Source organism: Microcebus murinus, chromosome 13 (assembly GCF_040939455.1).
Source record: "Microcebus murinus isolate Inina chromosome 13, M.murinus_Inina_mat1.0, whole genome shotgun sequence".
In the NCBI taxonomy this organism is placed as follows: Eukaryota; Metazoa; Chordata; class Mammalia; order Primates; family Cheirogaleidae; genus Microcebus; species Microcebus murinus.
In genome coordinates this window covers 56,864,345-56,881,126 of record NC_134116.1, presented here as the reverse complement: position 1 = coordinate 56,881,126, position 16,782 = coordinate 56,864,345, and the positions used below count along the sequence as shown (strand labels likewise).

Sequence of the window (16,782 nt, the reverse complement as noted above, 5' to 3'; positions counted from 1 at the left end):
TCTCAATGTTTCTGTTTTCAGGAAAATGTTTCTTAAAGAACAAGTATATAGAGAATGTCTTTAGTATTTGCAGTGTTACTAAATGTTTATATAACAAACTCCATTAGAATTGTATGATGTCATCTCTCACTCTTCCTTTCTACCATGCCAAATGGCAATTTCTAGACATCACACAATGAGTTACTAAGTTCCAAAAATTAGAAAATAAAATGTTCTCAGCAATTTTATTAAATACACTTTTTAAAAAGTTCTCTAATTAGAAACTATTAATATGTCAGTTAGTTATTGAAAACATAGAAAAATACAAGAAAATACGCATGCCTGTAATCCTAGCACTCTGGAAGACCAAGGCAGGAGGGTCACTTGAGGTCGAGAGTTTGAGACCAGGAGGCTGAGGCAGAAGGATTGCTTGAGCCCAGGAGTTTGAGGTTGCTCCAATGAGCTGTGATGCCACCACTGCACTCTAGCTAGGGTGACAGAGTGAGACCCTGTCTCAAAAAAAAAAAAAAAAAGGAAAGAAAAGAAAAATCTCTGTAATCCAATAACTTTATACCCAGCAGTATCTGACTCATTCATTTTCTCATATTTATTAATATTCTTCCAAAATGTGATTTTTAAAGGTAATGTAACATTATGTTAGTATCCCATAATCCAGTTAAATAAAACCTTTTAACTAGGTAAGTTTTGTAGTTTTTCACTACATAAATAGTGAATATACACTCTCAGTTCATTTGTTTAGTTGCTGCTATAACAGAATACCTGAGACTGGGTGACTTATAATGAGAATTTTATTTGCTCAAAGTTCTGGAGACTGGAAAGTCCAATATCAAGGCACTAGTAAGTTTGATGACTGTGATTCCAAACATGCCTTAATACTGCATCCAAAGCTTCATTTTCACATGGGAGAAGACAGAAGAACAAAGAGAAAGCCCATTCCCAAAAGCCATTTTATTTTTATTTTATTTTATTTTTTGAGACAGAGTCTCACTTTGTTGCCTGGGTTAGAGTGCTATGGCGTCAGCCTAGCTCACAGCAACCTCAAACTCCTGGGCTCAAGCAATCCTGCTGCCTCAGCCTCCCAAGTAGCTGGGACAACAGGTATGCACCACCATGGCCTGGCTAATTTTTTCTATATTTTTTAGTGGGCCAATTAATTTCTTTCTATTTTTAGTAGAGATGGGGTCTCACTCTTGCTCAGGCTAGTTTCAAACTCCTGACCTTGAGCGATCCTCCTGCCTCAGCCTTCCAGAGTGCTAGGATTACAGGCTTGAGCCATCGTGCTCGGCCTATTTTTTTTAAGGCCAGTCATGTGAAGCTGTGGGAGTGGAGAAGGAACAAAGGAATCTGTAACTAGTGGTGATCAATTAGTTGTAAATACCATTGCACTCAGACCACCCGCAAAGTGCTATAATTAAGGCATTAAACTTACCCATGAAGGTGGGGTACTCATGGCCTAATCACCTCTTAAAGGCTCCATCTCCATCTCCTAAATTTCAACACGAGTTTTTGAGGAGACATTCAAACCATAGCACACGGTAGGTAGTGGTTTTTTTAAAAAATTAAGCATCTTGGCCGGGCGTGGTGGCTCACACCTGTAATCCTAGCACTCTGGGAGGCCGAGGTGGGAGGATTGCTCGAGGTCAGGAGTTCGAAACCAGCCTGAGCAAGAGCGAGACCCAGTCTCTACTATAAATAGAAAGAAATTAATTGGCCAACTAATATATATAGAAAAAATTAGCCGGGCATGGTGGCGCAATGCCGGTAGTCCCAGCTACTCAGGAGGCTGAGGCAGGATGATTGCTTGAGCCCAGGAGTTTGAGGTTGCTTTGAGCTAGGCTGATGCCACGGCACTCACTCTAGCCTGGGCAACAAAGCCAGACTCTGTCTCAAAAAAAAAAAAAAAAAAAAAATAAGCATCTTGCAGTGTTTGACAGTAATTATCCTTATCATGGGGATATTAGATAAACTATAATAATGAGTAACACCATTTAGACTTTATTTAGTTTTTTTTTTTCTTTTTACTTTAAAAAGTATAGCATAAGGGCCGGGTGCAGTGGCTCATGCCTGTAATCCTAGCACTCTGGGAGGCGCGTCGGGCAGATTGCTCGAGGTCAGGAGTTCGAAACCAGCCTGAGCAAGAGTGAGACCCCATCTCTACTATAAATAGAAAAGAATAAATTAATTGGCCAACTAAAATATATAGAAAAAAAAATCAGCCGGGCATGGTGGCGCATGCCTATAGTCCCAGCTACTCAGGAGGCTGAGGCAGTAGGATTGCTTGAGCACAGGCGTTTGAGGTTGCTGTGAGCTAGACTGACGCCACGGCACTCACTCTAGCCTGGGCAACAAAGTGAGACTCTGTCTCAAAAAAAAAAAAGTATAGCATAAGAATTTTAGAGATAACTCTACTTAAGGTTACTGGAACAGTGTACAATTACCATGAACACTGAAATTGTAAAGGTAGAAGAAACCTAAAATTCATGTAGTAAGAACCTTAAAATTTCAAAAGCTTAATACAAGTAAATCTTTCCATTTTACTAAGTATCAGCTACTAAGGGACCCATTTTTCCCTATTTTCACATCTGACATCCACATCTAATCAATCATGCCGTCCAGGTAATTTTCCTCCTAAAGAGCTTTTAAGTTGTCAGGTTTCATCTTCATGTTTCTATTCTAGTTTAAGCTACCATCATTTCTTGTAAGGAAATTGCAAACTTCTAAACAGGATTTACAAGGACCAACATGATCTGTCCCTATTGATGGATCTGTCCCTAGAGATCTGTCTTGACTCTCTCTACCCATGTCTCCCCTAATATAATCTAGTCACACTGAACTCCTGCACATGACGTTGCTCTTAGTATGTGGCCTCTGCACACCCAATCGTTGACAACAGTATTTATTAAGGAAGGACCTGTGATGTTATTGTCACCTATAAACTTGCTGCCTTTCTCACTTTCCATTCATTCTTTAAATCTTTGTAGTATTGTATTTGCCCTATTACCCTAAAATTATCATTGCCAAGGTCACTAATAGTAACCAATCTCCATATTGCCAAATTTCCATCTTTCCTTCTCTTCCTGAACCTTTCCAGCAGTTGGTAACTTTTTTTTTTTTTTTTTTTTTTTTTTGAGACAGAGTCTCGCTTTGTTGCCCAGGCTAGAGTGAGTGCCGTGGCGTCAGCCTAGCTCACAGCAACCTCAAACTCCTGGGCTTGAGTGATCCTTCTGCCTCAGCCTCCCGGGTAGCTGGGACTACAGGCATGCGCCACCATGCCTGGCTAATTTTTTCTATATATATCAGTTGGCCAATTAATTTCTTTGTATTTATAGTAGAGACGGGGTCTCGCTCTTGCTCAGGCTGGTTTTGAACTCCTGACCTTGAGCAATCCGCCCGCCTCGGCCTCCCAAGAGCTAGGATTACAGGCGTGAGCCACAGCGCCCGGCCTAGTTGGTAACTTTTCATGACTCACTTTTCCTTTAAACTTTCTACTGCCTTCACTTTTTCCCACACCAAACTACCTCTTTTCTATCCTGCTTGTATAATAATCTCTTAATGCTCTTCTTGGGTTGGTCCAGAGACTTTTTCAAAGATTGGAGTTCCCCCAAGTTTTATCTAAAGGTTACTTTTCTCATTGTCTGTCTTTACCTTGTCCGCCTCTAGTCTGTTCTCCCCAATGCAACAGGAGTGCCAATCTAATTATGTCAAGCCTTTGGTGGTTCCTTACTCTCCTTGGATGGAGCTGAGGCTCTGCATGGTCTCACCTCTTCTTTACCTCACCAGCTTAACCTTCAAATTCTACAATCCAAGTCATAGTATTAATTAGAATAGTGATGCTTTTAATTGCAAAAAACAAAAAAACCAACTCAACATAATACAAAAGAAAAAGTCTGGAGATTTGAAGCTTGTGGGTTAGTTAATTCTGGAGCTCAGTAGTAAGACTGAGGAACCAAGTTTCTTCCATCTTTCTGCTTTAACATTCCTCAGATTGTTGGTTTAATTTTCCAGGATGGCTCCTACTAAAGATAGTTCATTCTATATTTCTGTTTATCAATAAGGAGACTTTCCCCAGAGACCCTGGGCAGCCATCCTCTCATGCTCATTGGCTAGATTGGTCATATACTCCTTCCTAACCCATAGTGCTAGCCATTGAAGTGAGATTATCATAAATGACTTAGTTATGTGTTGGGGAAACAAAATCAGGGCTCCAGAGGAAGAAGGAAGAGAGAAATGATGTATCCTACTATTACTCATACACATTCTTCTTCTTGTACATACACTTTAAAAATGCTCATGCCTACATGAAAAATGTATTTCTTTCCCCCAAAATCAGCCAAAGTCTCATCTAGCTAATCTATCCAACTTCATGTCTAGGATCTCTGGGGTGATGTACTATCTTCTTTTTCAGGTCAGTTGTGGTTCCCTAGATTCTTGTCCTCAACAGCTACATCTGATATGAGCACTAGGAAGAATACTCTTTCCAAGTCTGCTCAGCTTTAGAACACATTTCTTGACAGTGTTAGTTTGATGACCTGTCTCAGGGTCACCATGTTCCCAGCCTGGAAGAGTGTGTCCTCAATGCCTTCCATCCCACCTTCTCCAACTGGCCAGTTATTCATACTAGAGTCTGATTTGTAACATACCACTTCCAAATAGCCAATTGTCTGTCAGTTTGGGTTCTTAGCTATAAGCAACAGAGAGATTCTGGTTTCCAGCATAAGAGAATTTTAGTAGAATATTGTGCTGCTCACAGAATGGCCAAAAGGACTAGAGATTTGGCATCAATCTGAGGCACATAGCTAGGAATAAATCCCAAACTATCCTGCACAACAGGTCCAGTGAGGAAACTAATGACTTTTGCCAAGCATTAAAACACCACTTTGTACCACTGTCTGCTCCTTTGGGAATTTGATCTTGACATAAGGGCTACTGCATCTAGAGAGAGTTCACCAAGGTTCTTTCTTGTTTTGTTGTTGTCAACTAGCTACCAATTTAAAAGTATGTGATTGGCAGAGCCTAGGTCAAGTACCCATGCCTTTAACTCCCTTTAACTCCAAGGGAAGTTGAGAAAGCAAGTTCAGCTTCTCTAACTGGTTTGGTATTTTCAGTTTATATATAGAGAGATTGGCTCATTGGGAAAACCCAAGGAATTTCCCAAATGTTAAGAAAGGGCTAATTTCTGAGTAGCCCAAAAGAAAGAACCTATTTAAGGGTAAATCCAGGTTTTGTGGGGCTGGAACTTCAACAATTTGGTGGTTGAGGGGGAGGACTTATTTAGGAAAAATAGACAATTATAATACCATATTAGAAGATTTGAAGGAGCTGATACAAATGAATAGCTCTGAAGCTATACTTCCTAAATTGCCTTGCTAGCTCTATTTCCAGACCACTCTGCTGGGCACATTTTATCTTATTCTAGTTAACTCCTACCTGTTCTTCAGGCCTCATTTTAGACATTACTTTCTTTGAGAGCTTGCTCTGAGCTGTAAAAATCTTCCGACTGCTCCCACAGAACACTTTCATTTCTCCCATTAGGCATGTGTGACACTATAATAATTTATTTTTGATATGTGTGATTTCAAAACTAGATTATAAAGCACCAAGGTTACAGTCCTTTCAGTATTCCCCAGTCCCTAGTGTAATATCTATACATTGCAGGTACTCAAGATTAATTAATTTTTTCCACAGCCAACAGCCAAAAGGATTTATTAAATACATGAACAAACTACATGTTCTCCTTGTCTGTTTTCATGCTCATGTTGTTTCTAACCGCTACCTGTACACTGGTAACTATCATTCCTCATCCACAGCTCCAAACTTGTTTTAAAAAATAGCTTTATAGTCTGTGCATGGTGGCTCACGCTTGTAATCCTAGCACTCTGGGAGGCCAAGGCGGATGGATCGTTTGAGCTCAGGAGTTCAAGACCAGCCTGAGCAAGAGCCAGACTCCATCTCTACTGAAAAATAGAAATTAGCTAGACAACTAAAAATATATAGAAAAAATTAACTGGGCATGGTGGCGCATGCCGGTAGTCCCAGCTATTTGGGAGGCTGAGGCAGGATTGCTTGAGCCCAGGAGTTGCTGTGAGCTGGGTTGACCCCACGGCACTCTAGCCCAGGCAACAGAGTAAGTAAGACTCTGTCTCACACACAAAAAAAGCTTTATAGACCTATAATTGACATACAATAAACTACAGATATGTAAAGTGTACAGTACTTTAAACTGTGCACTTTATATATGTATACACTTGTAAAATCATCACCATCAAGATAGTGAACATACTTATTATCCCAAAATGTTTACTTTTGTCCCCTTGTAGCCACTTCCATTCTTGCTATTACTGGCCTGCTCTCCACCACACTCCCACCTGATCAGCTTTCTGTCACTATAAAGATTTTCTTGGATTTTATATAAATGGAATCATATATCACATACTATTTTTTTATTTCTTTCACTTGGCATAACTATTTCGAGATTCATCCATGTTATCTTTATCAATTCTTCATTTCTTTTACTGCTGAGTAGTATTACATTGTATAGCTATGCTATTGTTTATCCATTTATCTGATGATATACATTTGGATTTTTATAGTTTTCAGTTATTACCATTAAAGCTTCTATGAACATGGATTTCATATCTGTTAGATGGTAAATATGAAGCAGTTGTCTGGCTGAATCATATTATGGTTGTACCTTTTTATATTCTCATCACTACTGTATGAGTCTCCAAGTTGCTCTGCATCCTGATCAACATGCTCAGTCTTTTTCATTTTAGCCATTTTAATGGGTGTGTAGTGGTATATCACTGTGATTTTAATTTATTGTACATTTACCTAATAACTAATGACTACTAAGTTTTGAGAGCTCTTTCCACATTCTGGATACAAGCTCTTCATCGGGTTTATGATTTACAAATATTTTCAAAGTGAAGAATCTTTTAGATTTTGAAGTCTAATTTATATATTTCTTCTTTTATGGATGTTTTTGGTGTTGTATCTGAGAAATCTTTACCTAACCCAAGATCACAAAGATATTCTTTCTTCTAGAAGTTTTTTTAGTTTTAAGTTTTATATTTAGATCCATAATCCATTTTGAGTTAATTTCTGTGGATGGTACAAGATATGTATGGAAACTTTTTGGCATATGTGTATCTAATTTGTTGAAAAGACTATTCAACTTAAAAGTCTGAAAGACTATCCTTTTCAACTATCTTTTCTCCACTGAATTATCTGTGGACCTTTGTTGAAAATCAGTTGTCCATATACATTATGGGTCTATTTATTGACTCTATTCTGTTCTATTAATTCGTCTGTCTTTGTGCTAATACAGTTTGACAAGTCTTGAAATCAGGTAGTGTCATATCTCAAATTTTGTTATTTTTCAAAGTTGATTTGGCTATTTTAAGTCCATTTGAATTTTAGGCTCAGTCTGTTAACTTCTAAAAGGTAAAAACCTCTGGGATTTTGATTGAGATCATTTTGAGTCTTTAGATCAATCTTGAAGAACTGACATCTCAACAATATTAAGTTTTCTGACTCATAAAGTATCTCTTCATTTGTTAGTCTTCCTTACCCTCACTCAGCAACGTTTTGTTTACAGTGCACGTCTCGCACATCTTTTGTCAGATTTTTCACTATTTAATATTTTTTATGTTATTGTAAATGGCATGGCTTTTTGCATTTTAAAATTGATTTTGTTTTAATTTTTTTCTATTTTATTTAAGTACAACTTTGTAAAGTGTACAAATTGTAAGTGTAGAACTCAATAAATTTTACATCTGAATACACTGGCATAATTACCACCCCATCGAGATGTAACATTTCCCAGCATCCATGCCATGCTCCACCCCACTTCCTCCTGGAAATCCTGCTCCTTCTCTCACCATAGTTTTGTACCTTCATATAAATGGAATCAATCACAATATACTCTGTCTGGCTTCTTGAACCTAACTTCTGTATGCAAGGTTCATCCATATTGTCGTATGTAGTGATAGTTCATTCTTGCTTGTTGCTATGTGGTATTTTTCTCCTATGTAAAGACATTTAGATTATTTGCAGTTTTTGCTACTGTAGATGGTGCTGCAATGAATATTCTTGTACATAATCATAAATACTCTTTACTATTGGGCATATGCCCAGTGGTAGAATTATTGTGTAGTATGGTATATGTATGACTAGTTTTAGGAGACAGTGGCACACAGTCTTCTAAAGTGATTAATCAATTTATAGTGCTACCAACAATATATGAAAGTTAGAGTTGCTCCATACACTTTCCAATGGTTGGTATATTGGACATCCTTTTAATTTAAGTCATTCTGGTGGGAGTACTTTTGGTACTTCATTAGGATTTTAATATCCCTGATATAGAACTTCTTTTCATATACATATTGGCCATTTAGATAGCTTTTTTTTTTTTTGAGACAGGGTCTCATTGTCACCCTGGCTGGAATGCAGTGGCTGGATCATAGCTCATTATGACCCCTAACTCCTGGGATCAAATGATCCTCCTGTCTCAGTTTCTGGAGTAGCTGGGACTACAGGCAAGCACCACCATGCCTGGCTAATTGTTTATTTTTAGTAGAGACAGGGTTTCACCATATTGCCCAGACTGGTCTCTAAGTCCTGGGCTCAAGCAATCCTCCAGCCCTGGCCTCCCAAAGTGCTGGGATTACAGGCACGAGCCTCCACTCCCAGCCTTAGATAACATTCGAAAATTAATCAACGTAATTTACAGTAACATATCAAAAAAAAAAATACCTGTGTACATCTCGATAAAGGCAGAAAAAGCATTTGGTACTGAATGCTTTTCTCCTTATGTCACAACCAAGGCAAGGAAGTCCATTATCACTATTTATATTCAGTACTACAGTGCATATAATAGCCAGTGACAGGCATAAAGATCACACAGGAACAAATTAAACCATCTTTATTCACAGATGACAAGTTTGTGATCACAGAAATTCCAAAAGAATCTGCAAAGTAGTTGAAATAAGGGTACTTAGTAAGATGGATGAAGATAAGGTCAATAAGTAAAAATCAACAGTGTCTATATACTTGCCACTAAGAAAACTATAAAAAATTAAATGCCATTTAATATCACATAAAAAACACCAGCTGGGCGTGGTGGCTCACACCTGTAATCCTAGCACTCTGGGAGGCTGAGGCGGGTGGATTGCTCGAGGTCAGGAGTTCGAAACCAGCCTGAGCAAGAGCAAGACCCGTCTCTACTATAAATAGAAAGAAATTAATTGGCCAACTAATATATACAGAAAAAATTAGCCGGGCATGATGGTGCGTGCCTGTAGTCCCAGCTACTGGGGAGGCTGAGGCAGCAGGATTGCCTGAGCCCAGGAGATTGAGGTTGCTGTGAGCTAGGCTGATGCCATGGCACTCACTCTAGCCTGGGCAACAAAGTGAGACTCTGTCTCAAAAACAAAACAAAACACCAAATGTCCAAGAAGAAATCTAATAAAAGATATGTATGACCCCTGTAACGCAATCTACAACATTGCCTGGAGAAATCAAAGACCACTTAAATAAATGGCAAGGGGAATGATATACATAGCTTGAAGGGCTCAATACATGTCAGTTTTTCCCCAAACAGATCTACAGATACAATGTGAGCCTAATAAAAATCCTAGTAGGTTTCTTCAAACTAACAAACAAATTCTAAAATTTTCAAAGACTACAAAGGACTAAGAACAGCCAAGGCAATCTTGAAGAACAAAATCACACGACTTTAAGACTTTTTATAAAGTTACATTAATTAAGGCAGTGTGGTATTGGTGTAACGTGAGACAAACGACTCCCTCCAGCTCCTCCCATCACTGGAACTTGCTGGAAGCTTTCCTTATCTGATCTGTGTAGGTCAAAGGGCGGTGGGAGAGAACCTGACCGAATAAGTTAGAAAACAAAGCAGCATGAGACAACTTTAGGCCACCCCTTAGGGCCTTAGAATGGAAATGGCTTTTCTTTCAGCCTCCAAAGGCGACTAGGAAGAAAGCCGGGCAAGTAGCAATCTGAGGAACGCAAGGGCACACCAGCAGCGGGCGCCTCTACCCGGGAACCGGAAGGTTTCTTTCTCTCTAGCATCTGTAAGGGCAGAACGACTTCCGGCGAGTCCTAGCCCGTTAAGGTTCCCAGCGCAACGATCGCGGGAATCGAGGCGCCATTCGGGACTCTGCTCCTGGAAAAGATCGCGCAGCCGCGAGTGACGTCACGAACTACAAAAGGCTTGGCTGCCTGCCGCGGCCATGATGAAAAGTAGTGAAAATGGAGCTCGGTGTAGCTTGTGTTCTTAACAGATAGGCATACGCCCCTACTCGCTACACATTCCTAAAGGATAACAGTATGTTACACAAGTGCTTTTGTTCTACCACTCCTGAAGGCTCTGTCGGAGTGATGGCGGGCGCGCAGTGGAAAAGAGGCGAACTTGTATACCTGAGGCCTCCGTAACCATGGCTGCGAGGGGCGGGGGCTGGGAGCGCTGGTCACGGGACCCGAGGGCCGGGCTGGGAGACTCGGTCCTCCACCTTCCCAGCCGGCCCCGCGCCCGCTTGTCGGCTCCCCTCCCCCAGCCGCACGCTGCGTGGCTGCTCGTTGGCTGCTTAGGACGGAAGCTCGGTTGGTGTTTCTCCAGAAGTTTCCCCCTTGGGCGGTGGCGGAGCTGATAACCGCGGTAGTAGCAGCTTCAGCGGGAGCACTTGTGACTGGCAGGGATGGCGGCGGCTGCAGCAGGCCCTGCAACAACCCAGAGGTGCGTGTTTTTTATTCCCTCTGCTGTTTATTTTATCCCCCTTTACTTGGTTAGTGAGCCCTGCTGAAGTCGTTGTTTTCCTGGCAGGTTTTTCCAGAGCTGCTCAGATGCTCTGATCGACAAGGATCCCCAGGCGGCGTTAGAGGTGAGAGAGCCCATTTTCTGCCTTCACTCTTCTTAGCGGGAGGGGCTGCGTCGGGTCATGGTGACCCCGCCTCTTCCCAGCACTGCCTTCCTGGGACCTGGGCTGCTGGGTCCAAATCCGGGTCCTGTTAGGTCCAAATCCTGGTTTCCTGTGTGTCGGCCCCAACGATGAGCCCCTCGGTCTCTTTTCTCTGTTCTGCTGTGGCCCCTTTACCCCAGACCCCTGTTTTTGTCCTTTCCACTCCCAGACTCCTGCCTTCCTGAAGTTCCTAAGAAAAACCACTTCCATTTTATTTCTTAGAGGATGCATACATGGCCTGAAAGGATTTTTTTAATGGGACTTATGACTGTAAGAAGAAAGTGAAATGTGGATTTGATGAAATGTATTCACTTTATTTGACAATCATCCTCGCATTATGTAACGTTCTTATGTATGTTAAGTTTGTGTATGAACTTAGGAGCAGTGGAACAAAAACCTCTTCCCGTATTTCCCTGAAACTTTCCAGGTGTCTGTCATTGTTCATTGTTCACTGACTCGTTTTTTGGAGTTGCTGTATGCAAACACGCTTATTGCTATGGGTTAAAGTCTTATTTATATACTTAACTGACTTAGGATTTTTTGTACGTGTGCAGTGGAAGACAGACTCTAAAGCTGTCTGTAAAAGAGTAAGCATTAAATGATAAGAAGTAAAGAGAGACCAAGCTAAAGATACACCATTCTCTGGATCACAGAATTTAGTCAGAAATTGCTTGCTTTCAAGCACAGAAAAGAGGAAAGCCTTATTATGCTTTTATGAGCTAACATAAATAAGGTTAGCAATTTGAGGCAAGATATCCTTTTTCTTTCTTAGCTATGACTTCTAAAAGAAATTTGCCACAGGGTAATAGAGCCTCTGTCAGAAGATGATATTGGAATAGAGACCTCAAGAAACAAGGGAGTGAGGTTGGAAGCTGTGGGGAACAAGCATTATCCAGGCAGAAAGAAAAGCCAGTGCAAAGATCCTGTGGTAGGAATGAGGTTGGCCTATACAAGGAGCAGCAAAAAGGCCCATTTGATTAGAGTGGAGTGGAAGAGGAGTAGGAGATAAGATTCTACAGAAAACCAGGGGCTAGGTCACATAAAGCCTCTTAAGCTCTGGATGTGTTTTTGGATGTGGACGTATAGGCCTTCAAATAAGGAGATTGAGTAAGGTTTCTGGGATCAATACTATAGTAATGTTATAAGAAGCACTGATAATTTTATTTCAGGAAATTATGAGAGTACAAACATTTTGATTATATTTTATATCTTTTACTCTCCCTAGCAAGGGTTAGAGGTATGCCCCTCCCCTCCACAATGCTCACCACATCCTTCAGTTGTTGAGTCTACCCTCCCAACCCCCTAATCCCTGGAGAACACCACCACTACGTGAACACTATAGTGTTAATTAGTACCAATTTGATGGCAAGTACACGTGGAGCCCATTTTTCCAATCTTGTGTCACTTCACTTCGGATAATGGGCTCAAGCTCAATCCAGGAAAAAATGAGCAGTGCTAGATCACTGTGGTTTCTCATAATTGAGTAATATTCCATTGTATACATATATCAAATTTTAATAATCCACTCATGAATTAACTGGCACTTTGGTTGTTTCTACGTCTTTACAATAATGAATTGTGCTGCCATAAACATTTGGGTGCATCTGTCTTAGTGCAACCTCTATGGAAAAGAATTTGGAGATACCTCAAAGAACTAAAAATAGAAATACCATTTGATCCAGCAATAGCATTATTAGGCATCTACTCAAAAGAGCATAGCACTGATAATTTTTCTCCGAAATTCTTTGTCAGATGGCTATTCATTTTCTCTTTTTTTTTCCCCAGAAGCAAAGGATTGTTTAGTAATTCCTACAATAGCAGAAGCCAGAGTATCAGCATTTTTGTGTCAGTTCCCCAAACCCTAAATCCCACAGGATGACACAAAGAAGGCCAGATAATACCTGTATGTGCAGTGGGTTACATTATATGAGGAGCTCAGGATGCAGGGAATCTGAATCTTTTATAATGGGCCTAAGCCTGCCTGATCCTTGTCCCCTTGGGGACATTATCTTTATTTTACTGGATAGTAAACCTTCTCTTTGCTCTAGACAAGGGACACAATATCTACCAAGACTGTTCATTATACAAACATCCTGGAAAAAATTATCCAGAACAGAGGCTTCATTCTTCAGACTAGTACCTGTGTTCAGAAGACAACTGGACACATGAGAGGCCCACAGAGAACTGCCTCCCAACATACCAAATCCATAGAGTGTTATGAAAATCCAAGAACGAGGGTGACCTCACAGAGTTAGAAGCTAGATGATGACAGGAGTTTGGGGATCATAACTCTAGGGCATCACCATTATTGAGTTACAGCCACAATCCGCAAATATTTCTGCCCTCCTACCAACTGGAAAATTCTTTTTTTGTTTTGTTTCAGTGCAAAACATAATTGGCCCAGATCATTTTTCTTATGTCGTATATTGCTGACTGATCTGTGTTTAGACAGCTAATAGCTGAATCTACAATTCTGAATCTACATTTATTATGGTCCCGTCAGGCTTCATGCTTCCTTTGCAAATCCAGTTTACATAAAAGTTGCTTTTATTCTTTTTTTTTTTTTGAGACAGAGTCTCGCTTTGTTGCCCAGGCTAGAGTGAGTGCCGTGGCGTCAGCCTAGCTCACAGCAACCTCAAACTCCTGGGCTCGAGCGATCCTTCTGTCTCAGCCTCCCGAGTAGCTGGGACTACAGGCATGCGCCACCATGCCCGGCTAATTTTTTATATATATATCAGTTGGCCAATTAGTTTCTTTCTATTTATAGTAGAGACGGGGTCTCGCTCTTGCTCAGGCTGGTTTTGAACTCCTGACCTTGAGCAATCCGCCCACCTCGGCCTCCCAGAGAGCTAGGATTACAGGCGTGAGCCACTGCGCCCGGCCGTGTTGCTTTTATTCTGAATGGCATTTTTGTCAGATAAAAAACAAAAGAAAAAGTTTGCTTTTAAAGGATGTTAATATAATGAACTTCATTGTTGCTTTACATCTTGCTTATTTTACTTTAATTTTTTGTTGAGGTATGATATGTGATGTAAATAACACAAATTTTAAGGCTACAATTTGATGAGTTTTTACATATATGTACACCACCCAAATCAAGATAAAAAATGTATCTGTTCACAAGGCTCCTTCGTGCTCCTTCCTAGCCAATAATTCCCCTTACCCTCCAGCTGACTCCTATTCTGACCTCCATCTCCATCAGTTTTGCTTTTCTTGCAGTCATGAACAGAATTATGCAGTAGCTGCTTTGTTGAGTGTAGCTACTCTGGTTTTGCTTTAATTATTATGTGAGTATACATCCACATTGTGTGAAGTGGTATTTTTCATTGCTGTGTAGTGTTCCATTGTGGAAATATAACACACTTTATTAGTGGACATTTGGGTTATTTCTAGTTATTAGGTAGTATGAATAAAGCTGTGAATATTCTTGTACATGTATTTTAGTGCATGTATGTATTTCTTTCTTTTAGTTGTATATACTATGCATAGGGTGGGCATGTGGTTAGCTTTTGTATCTTGGTCATTAACATGTGGCTCTTGGACCAGCAGTATCAGCATCACTTGGCAATTCATCAGAAATGCATATTCTTACTGAAAGTCCTGACAGCTCATGTATTCCAGTACTTCTTACCCATCTTTTTACAACGTACAGATGAAAACAGAAACCCAAAGAAATCCAAATGATCCGTCTTGGAGATGTATACGGCCAATTAGAGGTAGAATGCGGGCTGCAGGACACAGGTTTCCTAACTTTTAGTGTAGTGTTATAGAACAGTGGTCCTCAAAAATGAGATCTACAAATCAGCTACAGTATCAGCTTGTTAGAAATGCAGATTCTCAGGATCCACCACAAACCTGGAATCAGAAACTCTGGGTGTGGTGAGGATGATCATGATAAGAACCAGCTCTGTTAAGAGGAAATGTTCTTTTTAAACCTTGAGATGACCTTTGCACAAAGATGAACATGTAAATGTAAATTATTAAATAATGCCTAATGATAAATAGGGCTGAAACCTGGATTATGAATATGAGTGTATGTCCCTCTGTATTTTCCCAATGGCTCCTGTAGCAGTAGTTGCTTTGTAATTCAGGTCACCTGATACTACGTTGGTTAAAATATGTGTACTTTTATATAAAGGCATCCAGTTAGGAATAAAGGGGAAACCGTTGGTATCACTTAAGCTGTTTTATATTTTTCCTTCAACGATGTACATTAGTGGCAAATGCTATAACTGGGAACTAGAAAATTAAAGATGAAAATATAAGATGACTACTACAATGGGGTTGTGTATAAAGGAGCATAGAACAGAGGTTGACTGGGAGAGTAAAAAAAGAAAACACACAAAACTTTATAGAGGAGGTTACAATTCAGTAGGGAGAGAAAATGTGTGAAGTTTGAGAATCTTTTGAGTCCCGCTACACATGGGGCTTAAGAGCCCAGGCTCTGGAGTCAGAAAGTGTTAGGTCCAAATCCTGGTTTCATAAATCTGTAACCTCAGAGAGTTGTTATCATCACTGTAGCACAGATTTCCCATCTGTAAAATGGGACCTACCTGAAAGAGTTATGAAGATAAGTGAGGGACTCTATATTATATGTGTAGTACAGTGCCTGGCACATGATAAGGACTCCATAGCAAAATAAAAGTTGTTTAGTCTATTTGAACATAAAATGTCAGGAGACACATTTTGGGAGATAAAGGCTAAACAAGTATAGAAAGGCCAAGTCCATCAAAGACATTAAATCCTAGGAGATGCTCTTTAGTTTTGTCATATGATCATGGAGATCTCTGAAGGATTTGGAGGAAGGAAGTGAAATTTTCTGAATTGCAGAATGGATTGGAGGAGACAAAGTGATAGTGGATAGCAGAAACATAGTGGTACAGACCAGGTAAAAGAGGACTGTCTGAATCTAGGGCAGTGATTCAGAGCATGGAGGGGAATTATTTGATATAAATTGCATTGGCCTTGATGACTGTTGGACCAGGGTGATGAAGTGAGACTGTGTCTCAAAAAAAAAAAAAAAAAAAAAATTTCAGTAGTCACATGTCATTGACTTTGTTTTTACCTTTTCACCTAGTATGATTCTCACAAAGCAAGTATTCAGACGCTCTTAGACTTAGGATGGAGTTACGGGCCATCGCTCTGTTTAGAGTGCAGTGGCATCATCACAGCTAACTGTAGCCTCAAAAGTCCTGGGCTCAAGCAGTCCTTCTGCCTCAGCCTCCCAAGTAGCTGGGACTGCAGGCGAATGCCACCATGCCCAGCTAATTTTTTCTATTTTTGGTCTCACTCTTGTTGAGGCTGGTCTCATACTCCTGACCCCAAGCGATTGTCTAGCTTCAGCTTCCTGGAGTGCTAGGATTAAATAGGTGTGAGCTACCATGCCTGGCCTATTGAAATAATTTTACCTTTTAGTAAAACTACCAAATCTCTGGAGTGTATGGACAGTGGGCACAGAATCAAAGTGTTGCTGTTTGCCTGCACTTGTCCTTGGTCTCACTAATTGTGTGATCTCTTCTTGCATCATTATTTTTCCAGCTATCACCTATATACTGTGACTGTCCAGGATGGAAAAGTTTTACTCTCTCTGATGTTAATGCTTGATCAATTGATAACAGCTGTCTCTATGAGATTGTATCTGGGCTTTGAACAGAATGTTTTAATCTATTAGGGCTGTCTGCTATTGACAGGGTAGGAGTGGGACAGGTAAGCTTGGTTGTATATTTATTGATTCTGTAAACCTGAGCTCTAGATTTAACTTCAGGGTTTTGTTTTGTTTTAATTGCACAAGTTCACATTTTCTAGG

The 16,782-nt window shown here is 40.2% G+C and overlaps 1 protein-coding gene across 3 annotated transcripts in view; it reads left to right on the top strand.

Moving 5' to 3' along the window:
* Nucleotides 1-10,588: 10,588 nt before the first annotated feature.
* The window catches only part of SUGT1 (SGT1 assembly cochaperone of MIS12 kinetochore complex), a 41,523-nt gene continuing 35,329 nt past the window's right edge, over nucleotides 10,589-16,782 (top strand). For all 3 annotated transcript variants that reach the window (XM_012764980.2, XM_076009410.1, XM_076009409.1), the window contains exons 1-2: nucleotides 10,589-10,753; nucleotides 10,841-10,898. In XM_012764980.2, the coding sequence (XP_012620434.1) occupies nucleotides 10,716-10,753; nucleotides 10,841-10,898 (96 nt within the window). In that variant the 5' untranslated portion in view covers nucleotides 10,589-10,715. The remainder of the gene's footprint in view (nucleotides 10,754-10,840; nucleotides 10,899-16,782) is intronic.